The sequence below is a fragment of the Candoia aspera genome, chromosome 4 (assembly GCF_035149785.1).
Source record: "Candoia aspera isolate rCanAsp1 chromosome 4, rCanAsp1.hap2, whole genome shotgun sequence".
Taxonomy (NCBI): domain Eukaryota; kingdom Metazoa; phylum Chordata; class Lepidosauria; order Squamata; family Boidae; genus Candoia; species Candoia aspera.
Genome location: NC_086156.1, coordinates 101736807 through 101752374, shown reverse-complemented (window position 1 = coordinate 101752374; position 15568 = coordinate 101736807). Strand labels below are relative to the sequence as shown.

The following is a 15568-nucleotide window of genomic DNA, read 5'->3' as shown; positions in this document are numbered from 1 at the left end:
AAGCGGCCAAGGTTGAGAAACACTGGATCAAGGAATTTCATTTTAAAGTCTCAAATATTATCTTTTTCTTATTTTCCACATGGGCTCTTTCTCCTGCTCCTTTTAACTTAGAAACGTCAGAAGCAATTAGTATTTCTGAACTCTAAAAAAAAAATCAGCTTCTGCATGGATTTTCCATATGGCTCAGTTGTTCTAATTAAGTTGCTGTGTTCAGAAGCATGCAGGCTTAAGCTATGCACTCCTTTGATTTCTAAGGAAAGCAACCCTTCCTGGTTCTCTTGCAGAGAGTTTCCCCCATCCACCCCATTGTTTCTAAAACAGGGTCAGGACAGAGGAAGCAATATTGTGCTCTTCACCGGCTTCATGTTCATTTGCTTCATGTTCAGGGCTCTGTTTTTCCTTCACATTGCGACATACTCAAATCTCAAAAGATTCTGGGGCAAATTGATAGTTGAGGAGGGAGGACCAAAAATGTCCAGGAAGCTAGAGAGCGAGCTTCTAGAATAGGACATAGATGAATGCAGAATAAAGAACAGCAACTTGGGGGGAAGTATAAGTCTACTAACACAATCAAAAATCATATGACCTTTTCTTGCACCCCCATTACAGTACTGCCTCAGGCTTAACCGATGATTGATTACAGATATTTCCCACTTTTATTTGTTCCTCCTTCCTATAAATCAACTTTTTGTTTTAGTCTTATAGCAAGTAATTTGCATTTGTCTTTTGAGTTTCATTTTGTTAGTTTCAGGGCAGTTTTCCATTGAATTTTAATCCTATCATCCAGAGAGTTAACTATCCGTCCCAGTTCTATGCTACCTGCAGGTTTGATAAAGACTTTATCTCGTTGCCTTTGCCATTAATAAACATGGATAGAACCTGCAGCGTTCTACCTCAGGTCTGTGCTTTACAGTACATTTTTGAACACAGCTTCCCAGCCCTGAATGCACCAAACAGGATGAGTTCACCAACATTGAACAAGTTTGCCAATCCAAACACGATAGGGACCAGTCACAGAATTCCCAAATGCCATTAAGCTAGCAACCTGGAAAGAAAACGTAAGATTAGTCTGGATCAGTCAAGAATAAATTTGACATGCTACTTTCAATGTGCCACTGCATCGTTATCCAGAGGCTTACAGCCTCTTTTATTATCTGTTTTAGTCTCTTCCTGATATTGTCCAGGAAGAGTGGTCTGTTTTCCTTTTCTTTTCACTGATCTCCTGTCCTGATACCATGCCCACGTCCCAGAGTTTCTCAAGGCGGTTCACAAAGATCGAGAGAATACCCATCATTACACCTTAATGGTCAACTCATCCAGCCCCGAACGGCATTAAGCTAGAAATGTTCTAACCTTCTGTGTCAGTCTTGAATGGGAATCATGCTGTTTAAAGCAAAGTTTGCTGTAGCTTTGCTTCAGACAAACAAGGATCGGCAAGTATTTTTTTAACTGATTAAGTGGCATACTTACCATTTTTTTCTCCTTCCCCTAATACAATATCAACGATTCACTTGTATTTCTGGACAATCTACCTTCTTCTTAGAGCCCTGTTGCGCTTTCTGTGTGAATTCTTTCTTCCTAAAATGTTCAGCAACTTCCTAAATGTTATTTTCTGGGCAGCCACCTAGTTTCTGAAAAGTCTGCCGGTTTTCTCCCTATGGAATTGCTTGTAATTGTGCCTTTAGATTTTCCTACTTTCAAATGTAAACATCACTGGATTGGCCTTGTTTGGCCATCATATGTTTACAGAACAGACTCAGCCAGCCCTGACCTGGGTTAGGGGAAGAGGTTTGTTGAAATTAGCAAGAGTGATGGGTCTGACACATGCACAGAGCAGACTTTGCCTTCCTCTTAGCCTAACTGAAGAGGTCTGTCGCAGGCAAGCAAGCTAGTGATTAAAGGTGGAAATTAACATTAAAGGCAGAAATTACCATTTAGCTTATTCTTATTTTATCACTCTGTGAGAGTGAGGGTGGGGGAGAAGTACCCCCATTTTCTTCCTGAGGTACCGAAATATCTTGGACCACCTCAATTAAAAACACTCACTTCCTCTCTGAACAGCATAGCTGTTCACCAAGAAACACACAGTATCCAAGTGACAAATCTGTTTGCTTTGTAAGATGTGAATCAATGCTGAAAGAGAGGTAGTATCTTCCATCTGTGTTTATACACAATTGTTTTTCAGCCAAGTAAAATGAGCTGTTTCGTTTCTCTTAAAGCTGATTCACCCAGACCTGAAAAATATTCTCTTCTTTCAACTGAGAAAAGATCCTCTTTTTTGCCCCCGTACAGTTTTTACTACAGGACAGTTTCTTACTGTATTCCCACCAGCACTAAAAATATCTGCAGCAAAAGTAATATAGCACTGCAGTGAGCAACATTTGGAGAAACCATCTTGTAAAATAAATAAAAATGCAGTTACAATGCAGGGAATGTTTTCGGCTTGCAAGCATTTTGAACATTAAACTGTGCTTAACTTGGGTGAGGGGAAGTGATAAGATGTCAAATGTTTACACTTGCAGTGGAAAAACTCCTGATTATTAATACGGTTCATTCTCTCTTCCAACCCCAACTAGGAGATTTCAAGCACTTTTTTTTTTTTTTAGAGTCCCTTGACTTTTGAGGAACTTTCTTTTCTTTTGTTTTGCAGCAAGAGAGAGAGTTTGCTCTACCTAGTAAACAGACGTACTATTTCAAGCAGATTTTTCTTTGCCAATGTGTAAATGACGGCACATCACGCAACAGGGTCCGGAAATGTCTGATCTCATTGGGAGAGGTATTTTTAAAAGCCCATGGGTTTCAGGAGACAAAAGGAACATAGTGTAGAAATCGCAACTGGATGCTTTTAATACAAAAACAAAATCCCATTTATTGACTGTTTTGCATGTTTTTCCCCCTGAGTCTGTAAACAAAGAAATAATAATAAAATAAAATGGTGGGGCACCATCCCCCTTGCGCACAACCAAGAGGCTTGTGTCCTTTCAAACTTGATGCGCCTCTTTTGCCACCGTCACTCGGGAATGTCGATTACCAACTCATCATCACCATCCAGGGGGTCTTCGCCACTTCCTTCCCCTGCATCACTGAACATCTGATGGGGCACCGTGCTGAGGATGGTGGGCGGCGGCAGCTTGGGAGTCCCTCGGGGCGAAGGAAAGGGTAAGCCCACCACGACGGATGAACAGTCCGAGTGGGAGGCTGGGGGCAGGGGAAGCTGCAGATGGGAAGAAAAAGGAAAAAACTAAGAGGGATGTTGGGCCCTGTGACTTTCTCCTCCTGCCCACTTTCTTCCATGGCCACATGCAGGTCTGGTGTTTCACTTCATCCTGACCCATGATGATGCTTTGGTACACTGTGCAAATCCAACCATTGGGGTCTGTCCACTGTGGTTTATGGCTTAAACATAGGGTTGAGCCACTCACATCCCACAAGCCACATGGGAGCCATCACCATGCCCCAGAGCACCCCAAGAATGACAGAGCCAACAATCCTCCCACCATTTTTAGAAGGCTAGAGGTTTAAGGTGTAAAATGGGTGCCTTGGGACCATATGCCCCCGGAATCATCCCCAAGGGGCAGAAGTTTTGCTCCCAGCAATTCAAGTGATCATGTTACCACTAGCAACACACTTAAAGCTCCTGGCTTCACCCTGAGTACCCTGCCTTACTGTACTGCATGGGCTAACTAATACTGGTTTAATTAATATGCCGTATCACCCAAACTTATCATGGTACATGAACACAAAGACATAAGGCACGGTGAAATTCCATAAATCAGCAAGATTCTTTTCTCACAATGCAATGCTGAACTTATTATACATCCCTCAAACCCACAAACCCACAACAGCTCCATTTTCATTTCATCTAGAACTTCTATGGCTGCAGCCAGAAGCATGAGAATCAAAAGCAAGTCTGGATGAGTGAGTATCTGCTCCAGGTGTGCAGTATTATTCACAAAATGTGTCATAGAAGCCTCAAGCCATGACAGCACAAGGGTGCAAAGTTAATTTGAAGTTTGCAACAGAGATGCATCACTTTTCTTTTATCATCTCTTATTCATTCAGCTAAATCAGTGCAACTTCCATAAGAACAGAAAGTATCTCAATATTGATTTGTAAGCTGAAACATACCCTGCCCTGCACATTCATTTCACCCCACCTAAGTATGAGCGTGGTTGTGAATTTAATCCAGCACTGTATATGCCAAGTTCAGCATGCCCCTAAAGCAAGACTGCATATTCTGAAACACAGACAGCCCTCCTTGCCATCCACCCCCCACCTTCCTTGAGGTACCTTGAGCGTGTGGGGCCTTGCCGGCCGCCGGGCAGAGCGAGTAGCGTTGGTGTCAGGCTGGGGGGGAACAGGTTCAGGCCCCAGTGCCAAGTAGTCAGAGGGAAAGGGAGCATAAGTGGGTGAATTCAGCTGGGTGGGAAAGGAATGGCGAGAGGGAAAAATGGAATAAAAAATCAAAATATGAATGATGAGCAGGTGATTCTCCCCAGCTGGGGAGGGTTGAATTAAAACTGTGGTCTGAACACCTCCAGAGGACATCAAGCTAGGGAAGGCTTAGTCGTCATCTTCACACCAGCCCTGCTAGTTCAGGGCAAGGGACCAACCCACTCAGACAGGCAATCCAACCTGAACCCCTTCAGATGGTCAACATTCTCATCACATCCAGCCAACAGGGATGCTGGTGGGGGTGATGAGCTCTGTAACAACTGGATGGTGCCAGGTTGGAAAAATCTGATGTAACCCAGTTTTCTCTTCCCACACAGACCAACTGGATCCTTCCAGGGGATCCATAGTCCTCCCAGTCTTCCACATTAGCCCTGAATCTGGAGCCCTTCCATGGTGCACAGCCTGCTCTAAAAGGAGCCGGCTGATCTATGAAGAAATTCTTTCTTTCAAAGCCATCTCTCTTAGCAGCCATCATATACTGGAGCAGAAAATTCCATACAGTACATAAAAGGACTCTCTGATCTATCCTGAGTCTATTGATGTTTGTACCAGGCAAGGAAACCATCCCACTCCTAGGAAAAAATGCAGTCTCTCAGAACCACGCATAATTTGATAAACTTCAAATGGAAATAGTTCTCCGGAGTCATCTTTTTTTTCTGAGATGTCCACAAATTCATCCTGCAAGCCAGATTAACACCAGCATTTTGGTCAGACTCTAATTCCCTACGTGGGCACATACTACCTAGGCCACCCATGGCTTCCAGAGCCTATGCCATGTTGATGAAGGAGAAAATTGTTATCTCAGTCAATGGCCAATACATAATGAGACTCAGCAATGTAAAACAGGCTACATGAATATGGGTGGGTGCAGATCATAAAATCAACTGGACCTATTGGTCGGTCAGCTGAGCATTTTACATACGACATAACAAAACTTAGCAACACTTAACCTAACAGAATTACATGGATCTGAAAGTAAAAAATGTAAATAGAACCAGTCAGAATGACCGGGAAATTTATTGAGATGTGGGGTTATCAATTCAGAATTGATAACCTCACATCTCAGTAAATTTCCCGGTCATTCTGACTGGTTCTATTTACATTTTTATGCGCCAGCATAAAAGAGGCAATACAATAAGACATATTTTATGGCTTCAAAAACCCCTTTCCCTTCAATCCAAAAGGGATGTCCTTGTATTTCCCTTCTAAGACCCTCCTACATTTAAGAATTGTGATTTGGTTAAGGAAGGTGAAGGAGCTAATCAGAAATATATCTCTGGAAGAGATGCCAGGCCTAACTGAATATCAACGTCCTAAATCCATCGCTTCAAAGCTGCTATTGCACATTCATGCCCAAGTGCAGAGAGTTGAGTTAAGGAAAATCCAAGGAGCTCCAATTTTTTAATTTATTACTTTGGGCCAGGATGAAATAAAATTACAATCAGTAAGGATCCAACATGGGCAACACATATTTTGGCCCAATATGTAAAAATATAACCAAATGTTGGTCTTGATCTAACTGGTGCTGGCCTACAAAGGAAGAATTGCATTTGAGACACAGCAAGGAGTTTGGAAGATGTTCCTAAGAAATTTAGTCTGGATTCTTTCTAAAGGAGCTAAGGAACTATATGGGCCTAACTGGGCACCATATAACTACTACACTCTAAGTACACTCGCAGTGCAGCAGGGCTAAATAACATCTTTTTAGTGTAAAACAGTGTTTTTCAACCTTGGTAACTTTAAGATATGTAGGCTTCAACTCCCAGAATTCCCCAGCCAGCTGGCTGGGGAATTCTGGGAGTTGAAGCCCACACATCTTAAAGGTGCCAAAGTTGAAAAACACTGGTGTAGAAGAATGATTGCAATGCTGCAACACAACTTGAGGTTTTTTGTGTATGATATAAGGCTGTGTCATGAAAGACTATGCATAAGTAATTTAAATGGCTTAACCTGCTCAATGGGATTATTATTTAGCATCCCAATTGGCCCTTTGGCAAAGACCACCATCTTGGTCTTGTGTAATTAGTTTCTAAAGCATCTGAGGCATAGTAATTGGTCAGACCAGAGCATACACAGACTTACTTGGCCAATCAGGATCTGGGAAAGTAAAACTATATCATCCACACCCACTAGAACTGAAATATGTTTCTCTGCTAATTTCATTAGGGTGAAAGGAGAAGTTATTCATCACCGCAACTGAGGCACTGCCGAGTCTTCCTCCCCCACACTATCACCGCAATTGTGCCAGAGATGAGGGGACATAAAAGGTGATCCTGAAGTGCAGTCGGCCCCTCAAGCAGCTGTTACAAATTCACTTTAGCACATGAGAAAAACCATCACTACGTCATTCTCCCCATTTAAGCTATCTGTCTCCCTGCAGCCATCCAGATGATCTGGGACAGCAGAAACTTGAAACACTCTCAGTACAAAAAGGTGCAAAACTGAAGTCTTTCCAATGGTTGGCAGGGGAACCATGTAGACAGAAACAATTTACAGTTCTTCATTTAGGCATCATTTTTTTAAAAAGCAGTTTACTTCCAAATGTATTGGAATCGTATGCTGTGTTCTTTGAGGAATTCAATTACCATTGACTAAGATAGATGGAGGCCTAATTTTTATGCCTATATTCAGCACTAGGCACTCAGAAATAATGAGGTGAAATGGAAGCGACATGGAAATCAGGCTAAAGAGGAGAAGATGGGATGAAGCCAAAGCATTCTGACATAAATATCAGCTGGGTTAGCAGGACAGGGGTGGAACTAGATCAGTTAAAGTCCCAGCACCCACAGTTGTAAAACATGCTAAGCTTGTTTAGGTTTAATCTTGGTTGTGGGAAGTGGGCTTCTGGCTTAGAGTGCTGTGTGTCAACCCAGCCCATTTTGTGTTTCTCCAGTTCAAGGATATGTGCAAATCAAAACAGGAGTTAATGAAATAACTAATTAGCATGCTGGGCAAACCCAGGCATTCAGTAAATCTGCTCTTGACATTAGGGCACCTATTTGGGGCGTATATTATGGAACAGGACTACTAGCTGTGCAGTGTTGGGGTTTGGGAGGTTAGCAACAGTCAGCAGTCCCACTCAAACACCAATCTAAACATGCTGACCATTGCACAAAGAAAACCTTTATTGCAAATTTGGTATCTTGGTCTAGAAAAACTGAGGAAAGTAATCAATAATGGCTGAGAATTCTCCTTGCCAACTGATTCCTGGCTGTGCTGCCTTACTCCCAAGGTAATTGGTCAAAAGTTTGCCTAAACTCACTGAAAATCAAGCTTTTCTGACTTAGTTCCTAGCAATAGATGGCAACTTTCATCATCCCAACCCAACAGAGCCAAAGGCTGTGTTGGCTTGGAGCTAGGAGAGATCTGATCCAACACACCTGAAGGAAATCAGGCTAGGGAATGGTCAAACTCCGCAAAGCCTTTTCCCAGCTTCAGGATTTGCTATGGACAACTATCTACTCTGCCCTATTACCCAGATGGAGACAGGATTACTCACAGAGGCTAAGTAGGGGGATGATGTCCCTGAAGCTGGAAGCCCAAAACCAGATGTTGGCTGGAGAGAAAGACCTGAGGAGGATGGTGATGAGGCACTGCCAAGCTGGGGGCTTTGTTTTCTGTGAGCAGAAAGAGATGCCATGGATGAAAAATTGCCAAAAATGTGCTCCATAGAAACAGTGTATCTTTGATACATGGGAACTACCATCCTGCTAAAATCATCTGTGGTATTGTTTCAGTAAGGTACAACAGGCAAAGAAGGCCCCTTGACTTTCAAAACAGATCAACTCGTGACTGTGATAAGCCATACACCTTGTATGGGGAACCTCTAGCCCAGTGTTTCTCAACCTGGGCAACTTTAAGAGGTGTGGACTTCAACTCCCAGAATTCCCCAGCGAGCATGGCTGGCTGGGGAATTCTAGGAGTTAAGGTCCACATGTCTTAAAGTTGCCCAGGTTGAGAAACACTGTTCTAGCTTGTGGGCCTAGTCTAGCCTCTGAAGACAGACCACAAGACCACCTCCCTCACCCACTGCCAAAACACTGGCATAATGAAAAGTAGTACAGGAAAGTCACTGTGGAAGCATGCTGAAAATGCCCAAACCCAAGAATTCTACCTCTTTTGTCAGCCCTTAGCCTCAAGTAGTTACCCGTCATCTTGGACATCTGCATTTTCTCTCCATCCTGAAGCCCATCACATACTCACCTCTTGAGGGACTGAGGCTCCATCCCTTTTGGCATCTCTCCATCACTGTTGTCTGATGAGGCTGTTGCCTCTGAATCTAAGAAAAATAACATTGGTCAAATTCATTCAGCCTCCTTCTGCCAGAGAACTATGGACTTCACATAAAGGTATCGTGTTAATCTGCATCATTCCCTGGTGTGGTTGGTTAGGTGACCTGGTCCAGTTGCTCTACCCAGAAATTTTCAAGGCTGAGAGGAAATCTAAACTCAAGTCTTCTGGGTTCAAGGTCAAAATACTGCATTGACTCCCCCTTCCAACACTGAGTATAGCTACTTTGGCCCAGAAATCCACCTTCCCTCAGCTTGTTCTGCAAACTATCCTGTGCATCAAACACTTCTAAAATCATGTTTACTGAACTGTACACCATCTTAAGAAAACTGTGATGCTGCCTGAGTACTTGGACACCAAGTTCTGCATTTAGTTACACTTCTAGTCTGCATCATTCTGAACAGTCAAAGTGTGTTTAGGAGCAAGTCACTCATCCAATTTATTTATATCTCACTTTTCACCAGTAGCCTGCCCTCTTAACTGAGGTTATCAGAGATACAGCAACAGACACATTTGCAACAAAATGGAGACGTCTCCAAAACAACGTCAACATTCAATTTCTAACCATTCATCTTTATAAAGACAGCTTTCAAATAAAAAAAAATTCATGGATCATTTATCCAATCTAGTCAAAATCACCAATGGCACTGAGCAGCAAGAAAAATGCAGATAAATTAGATAATAGGGAGGGTGAACTGGCCAGCTAAAAACTCCCCCGACCATTGGATATTAAAATAAAAAGCCAGTGACAGCCAAATGTAATAGAGAGACAAAAGTGCTTAAGAATAACACTTCCTCGAGGAATCAAATATTATCAGTAATCAGCAGCTGGTTCCTCAAGGGGACCAAATGCAGAATACAGCGATCAAATTTTAATTTTTACAAGGACAAATATAAAAACATGGTACATGCAGAGGAACTGGAAAAGAGGGACCATTCACACCAGCCCAAAAGGGAAAAAACAAGCAAGAAAGATTAACAGCACAACGGTTCATGTGTCTGGGCAGAAATAAGTTCCATGGAATTTCCTCCTGCAGAAGTGGATTTAGCAGCTTTCTTCAACCAACTCTCCTAGACTGGACTTTAGATTTCCCTAGGTATCTGGGCTGGGAATTCTGGAAGTTATAGTCCATAAATTTGGGAAGGCACCAGGTTAGGGAAAGCTCATATACAGGATTAAACTTGTAACACAGTTAACTATTTGCATGCTTGCTTATACAGGTAGTCCTCATTTAATGACCACTGGTTCAGCGACCATTCGAACATATGATGGCACTGAACAAGTGATAGTTACTCATACTTAAGGCCATTGCAGCATCCCCTGCACTCAGCCCCCAGCTCGCAATTACAATGTCGCAGCATCTCACAGTCACAGGATCGCAATTTGCGACCTTCCCTGCCAGCTTCCCACAAGCAAAGTCAATGACGAAGCTGGCAGGAGGTTGGAAGTCGCAATCACGGGAGCTCCTCACTTAATGACAGCAACCAGGACTGCTGGAACTTGCCACTGATAAGCGGCACAGTCATATGGTTTTTCGACTTACGACTGCATCACTTAATGACGGAGTTTCCAACCCCAATTATCACTGTTAAGCGAGGACTACCTGTACATACATGCACAATTATTAAAAGCACAACTGATTGTTGAACCAACAATTCTAGTCCATCTTGAGACAATTTTACATGCCAAGCAGACGTAGCTATATTCAAAGGTGTTTTCTGCATTATTTAACTGTTAACCAACGCCACCTTACACCAGAATCAGAAAATCCACCACTGGGGACTTGCACTGGTCTTGATTCCATAATATCTATTAGCAAGTAAAAGGTACCAGTGGCCCTTGGTACCTAATGTGGAATACGAGCCACTTTTATGTTTAAAGGGAAACAACAAACAGTTATGAGGATGTCAGATTTGATTAAGATTTATCCTTGTCCTGCCCTGTCATTGTTTTATTCTCTTCCTGCCTGAATAGATGATGTTGTGTCCACATCAGCCAAATTATTATTATTATTATTAAGCCCATACACAAAGAGAGCCGGGGAAATCCTGCCCTTTCTCCCAGTGCCATCAAATGGAGGTTGTGAGCCTCAGTTTACCTGATGAGTCTTCATCCACATTCTCGTACTGCAGCAGGCGATCAAGCAGGAAACTAGAAAAGGAAACAGATAGGAAACAGCAGTGACTCAGATCTGATGCTTAATTTTTAAGAAGAGACTGAGGCCTCAGGCTGGCTCCAAAGATTTGCCACTTTCCTGGGGCATCCTGTATTCCAGGGCAGGGCATCCAGGATCAAGCTGCGGTTACTCCTTGGCAAGAGAAAGGCCCTCTGTACATACTCTGAGGCACCTCCCTTTTAAAATGTTTTTGCACTTCTTGTATCCAGAACTTAGCCCTGATACTGAAGACAGGTTGAAGGGCCAAGGACTGGATAACCTTGAAAATCCTGTACAAAGTAAAATCTTCCCCAAGTCAGGCTAACTCCTGGAGACTTTGTGGCACAGTTCTGGAGTTTTCTTAGCAACTATGACAGCAGCTTGTCCCTGCCTTCGTTCAGGATGTTTTCTGATTTCCCAGCCTACTCTACTAGCCCAGTATTCCCTGGTAGTCTCAGGCCAATTCTGGAACTACTGTAGGTGGCTCGTAGGCTGAGATTCACAGACACAGCTCTTGGTAAGAGAGGATATTGACAGATACTAGAGAAGCCGTTAAAGTGGAGAAAACCAGCAACTGCAAACTACGTTTCAAGCTATAATCTCTATATGGCAGATCCAAGGTTCAAACCCAATGTCTTTTACTCCCACCCAGGCACTGCAACAGACTGAGAGCCATTCACTTCTCAATAGAGAGAGCAGTTGGCCCCTGTCCACTGTTACTGTAATAGACCAGTCTGGCCTCAGGCCCTTTGCTTCTGTCCATTGCTATTAAGGCCTTACAGTCTCCATTGCAAGTATTAACAGACCTGGTCTTGCTTTGTTTCCAAACCCAGGCTAGGTTGCCACATGTATCTCAAAGAGATTTTGTCTCTTCAACTGTAGTTTTGTTTTGGTGCCTTCAAAAGCCTGTACTGACTCCAGGTGACTACCTGGACCAGTCCATGCAGTTTGCTTGGCAGCATTTTTCAGAAGTGGTTTGCCACTGCCACCTTCTTCCCAGGGCTGAGAGGGAGTGACTGGCCCAAAGTCACCCAGCTGGCTTCGGGCCTAATGCAGGACTAGAAATCACAGTCTCCCAGTTTCTAGCCTGGTGCCTTTAACCACTACACCAGATTAGGTCTCTTCTACCTCTAACTCAAAATATTAAGCTGCCAATTTTAACATTCAAATGGTGTTTGGATAAAATAAAATGACCAGTCAGACTTTTGCCTGCCATCGAAGACTCCAGACTCAATTGAAAAAAGGTGTTAGTTCCGCCTTTCCACCTCCACATTCTGGTACCAGAATCCGTTTCACACACCCCTCCATCCTTCCTCGTCCAATCAGCTCACCTTTTATCCCGTGAAACTTTCAAGAGTTTTCTTTGTGCTTTTCTCAGCTCTTCCTGGAAACATTCTTGTTCCTGAGAATCCATTTAAAAAGGCTAAGTGTAAGTAACTAAATAGCTTATTGAATAAATCTCCAGACCATTTCAAGTATACTAGTAGTAACAACGATACACACGTATCTTAAAATGAGACATTATTATTAAAATCTAAAACTAATACATTCCAGGTATAAAATTTTAAACCTAAAATCGAAACAATATTATTAAAATCTTTTAACCTTTATAACACAATACTTTAAAATGGTTAAGAAAATAGAGTATGGACTTTAATCCACCTTGTCAGACTCCTAGGAAATATAAGCATGACATAATTAGTCATGTCAGGCAGAACCTACTACCCCTTTCCCCCTTAGCCTTGCTGCCTTGACTGCAAAGACACCAACTTGCTGTGTCACAAAGTGGTTGGTACCTTGTAGGAGGAAATTCAATTTACTTTCAACACTCCAGTTCCTCATGTCATCAAGGAATGGGGATCCATAATGTTTAACATATAACCGGCATTCTCATATATAACACGACAGATCCTCTATTTCACCTGCCCATCCACGCACCCACCCCCTGTGTCACTGGGATCTGAAACGCTAAGTGAGTGCCAGGTATTATCCCAGACAGTTGCCACCCCTGGTTCATTTTCCCTCTTTGGGGGCTGATCCTTCCCCCTCCCCCCTTCAAATCCTGCAAACAGGCACAGCAAAATAGCAGCCCTTCTGAGCCATCAAGTAGCAGCAAATTGCTGGTTGTTTAAGTTTCAGTTCTTGGCCAGATGGAAGAGGGAGCAATTTTGTGTTTCTGCCTGAGTAGGCTCCCTTGTTCATTATCATCAATATAGTACAATTATTCATGCTAGTCTTTTACAATGTTGTTCTGTGAATTATTCCCCTGTATGCACGATTGCTGTTTTAAGAAAATAGCTCTTTAGAGTGATAATACTACTGGCTGTATTAAATACAGATGAAATTCTCCCCAGACTTTTGGGGGCTTCGGAGGTAATCCCAGCAACCTGCAAGGTGGATTAGTATTATCGTCCCATTTATACTACTGAATATTTGAGAGACAGGGCACATATCGTCATTTCATGGTTTGCTTAATTTCGCCTTAACATGTCATGTGAATCCAGGCACTGTGGTTTGGAAACCAGGGTCTGTCACCCAGGTGGCACCCTGTGGGGCCAACCCCCTTTCTTGCAGTCTCCCCAAATTCTGCAACATGTTAGTTCAGTGTTTCTCCATCTCAGCAACTTTAAGATGTGAATAAAACACAATTGCTGGGCTCACCTAACAGATGACACCTAAATAAATAGTAATAGTTCACTAGGATGGTCTGGTTCTAGCAAAGTTTGTTGTTTATTCGTTCAGTCGCTTCTGACTCTTCCTGACTTCACGGACCAGCCCACTTCCTGTCGGTCGTCAGCACCCCCAGCTCCCCCAGGGACGAGTTCGTCACCTCTAGAATATCATCTAGCAAAGTAGTCAGTCACAAATTGTAGACAAGTTTACTGACCTGTAAAAACTAAACTTGGTTGGATCTGACTAATTGTTGAATGGGTGAACACTACGGCTGCATGCTGACAGACATGAGGCAAGAGCAAATCATTTCTGAACTGCTCCCAAGAAAGCAACATAGGTCAGTTAGGACCTGAACTTCTGCAGTTCAGAATTCCCCAGCATGCTGGCTGGGGAATTCTGGGAGTTGAAGCCCACATATCTTACAAGTTGCCAAGGTTGAGAAACACTGGTCTGGAGGGTTGGTGCAAACTCAACCATATATTCACCATTAAACATGTACATGAGCAACTGTGTTCTTATGGACCACGTGGCAAAATAATAATCCTTTTATAAAATCTTGTGGAAGGTGTTGTCTCTCTGATCACCCTCATCTCCCCGTGTCATCAAACCTGGAGTGCTAAACGTCCACATGTACTGCATTTCCTCCACAAAATGCCAGGATATCTTTAGATGTTTGGGGTGTATTTATCCTTTCTTGCAAAACTCCCCTTCTAATTCTCACCTGGAGAGTTTAGCCTCGCCCCCCACCCCCATGCCCACGTCTTCCTAAAATATTATTTGCTGCTCCGACCCAGCCCCGTTCTTTCTGCCTGCACCAATGCCCCTCCTCCCCCGAAACTCCCCGCCACTTACATAGATCAGGAATTTGAGCCTCCTCTTCAAGGCTCTATAACGTCTCTTGTAGCCCCCGCCGCCCGGATCCGGCTCGCCTGCTCCGTTCATGCCCAGCTGGGGAAGTAACGTGGGACAGGAACCGCGATACAAAGCTGGAGAGGAAAAACTACATCTCCCGGCATGCCTCGGAAAGTGGCCTCGTCGAGAGCTCAGAACTACGCCCCCCAGCATGCATTGTGAGGGAATGAAATGACGGGTCGGGGTGAAACTTTTCTTAATGTTCAGAGTTCCTGGGGTGATTTGAAATCCTATCCACGTTTGTTAAAATAGTAGGACTGAGTTTAGCCTGGTAAAACCTCTTTCCCGTCCCGCTTTGGGTACGGGTAAATGCCCCATCTTTTCGCTTCCCCTGTTGCTTTCAGTACTTTACTGTAATCTTTGGGAAATGTTTAGGACGCTATTCACATCCATGCATTCATACGAATGGAAATTTGGAGACATACATAATCAAAGTAATACAAAGCTGGCCTAGAAGAAAGCTACAGAACATTTCACCCACCAAGCTGACTTTTGCCTGCTGGCCAGGTAGATCTATCCCCAAAAGTTGTACTAGGGTCCCAGCTCAAAGAGAATTGGTGTCCACTTTGTTCGCCATGTGACCATTTATTTGTTTTTTACATTTTTGCAGCTCGACCAAATCAAAAGACTGAGCAGGTACAGTAAAATACAAATGCAACTATGATACTGTAATAAATCACATTATTTAAAAAAATCCAATACTAACAAAGCAGCTAGTAATAATCAAGTAATAAACCACACCTGGCTGATGTAACAAATAAATGAACTTTGAGTGTATCCTTTCTTTTCTGAATCTTCAACTTTTACTTGCACAAGAGTGTGAGCTTTCGAAGTACACAGTAAGGAGCCAGATAGCTCTGTTTAAGAAGAGCAGGAGGCTAAAACCCTTTTATCCTTACTTGCAGATACTTTTCACACTGATGATGATGTCATCTTGGGGTCCTTCAGATATGTTGGATTGGAATTCTCAGTATTCCAACCCAGTGTTTCTCAACTTCAGCAACTTTAAGATGGGTGGACTTCAACTCCCAGAATTCCCATAACCAGCATGTGCACCCATCTTAAAGGTGCCACAGTTGAAA

General features: G+C 43.1%; 2 protein-coding genes across 2 annotated transcripts in view; both read right to left on the bottom strand.

Moving 5' to 3' along the window:
- SPN (sialophorin) overlaps positions 1 to 15568 on the bottom strand; it is a 344473-nt gene that overhangs the window by 132755 nt on the left and 196150 nt on the right. The gene's annotated exons all lie outside the window — the stretch shown is intronic.
- INO80E (INO80 complex subunit E) lies at positions 2692 to 14577 on the bottom strand. The gene is made up of 7 exons (XM_063301343.1): positions 14427 to 14577; positions 12233 to 12303; positions 10845 to 10897; positions 8659 to 8734; positions 7955 to 8072; positions 4291 to 4419; positions 2692 to 3214 (listed from the first exon to the last, which is right to left on the bottom strand). The coding sequence occupies exons 1-7, from the start codon at positions 14514 to 14516 to the stop codon at positions 3011 to 3013; spliced, it is 741 nt and encodes a 246-aa protein (XP_063157413.1). The 5' UTR covers positions 14517 to 14577; the 3' UTR covers positions 2692 to 3010.

Bases quoted from the DNA above. Each gene is read 5' to 3' on its own strand.
- INO80E (XM_063301343.1), bottom strand. From the start codon at position 14,516: ATGAACGGAGCAGGCGAGCCGGATCCGGGCGGCGGGGGCTACAAGAGA. The intron at 10,898-12,232 runs GTGAGCTGATTG...TTCCTTTTCTAG, and splicing joins AAAGTTTCACGGGATAAAAG to TTTCCTGCTTGATCGCCTGC. The intron at 4,420-7,954 runs GTGAGTAATCCT...TTTCCCACCCAG, and splicing joins CATCCCCCTACTTAGCCTCT to CTGAATTCACCCACTTATGC.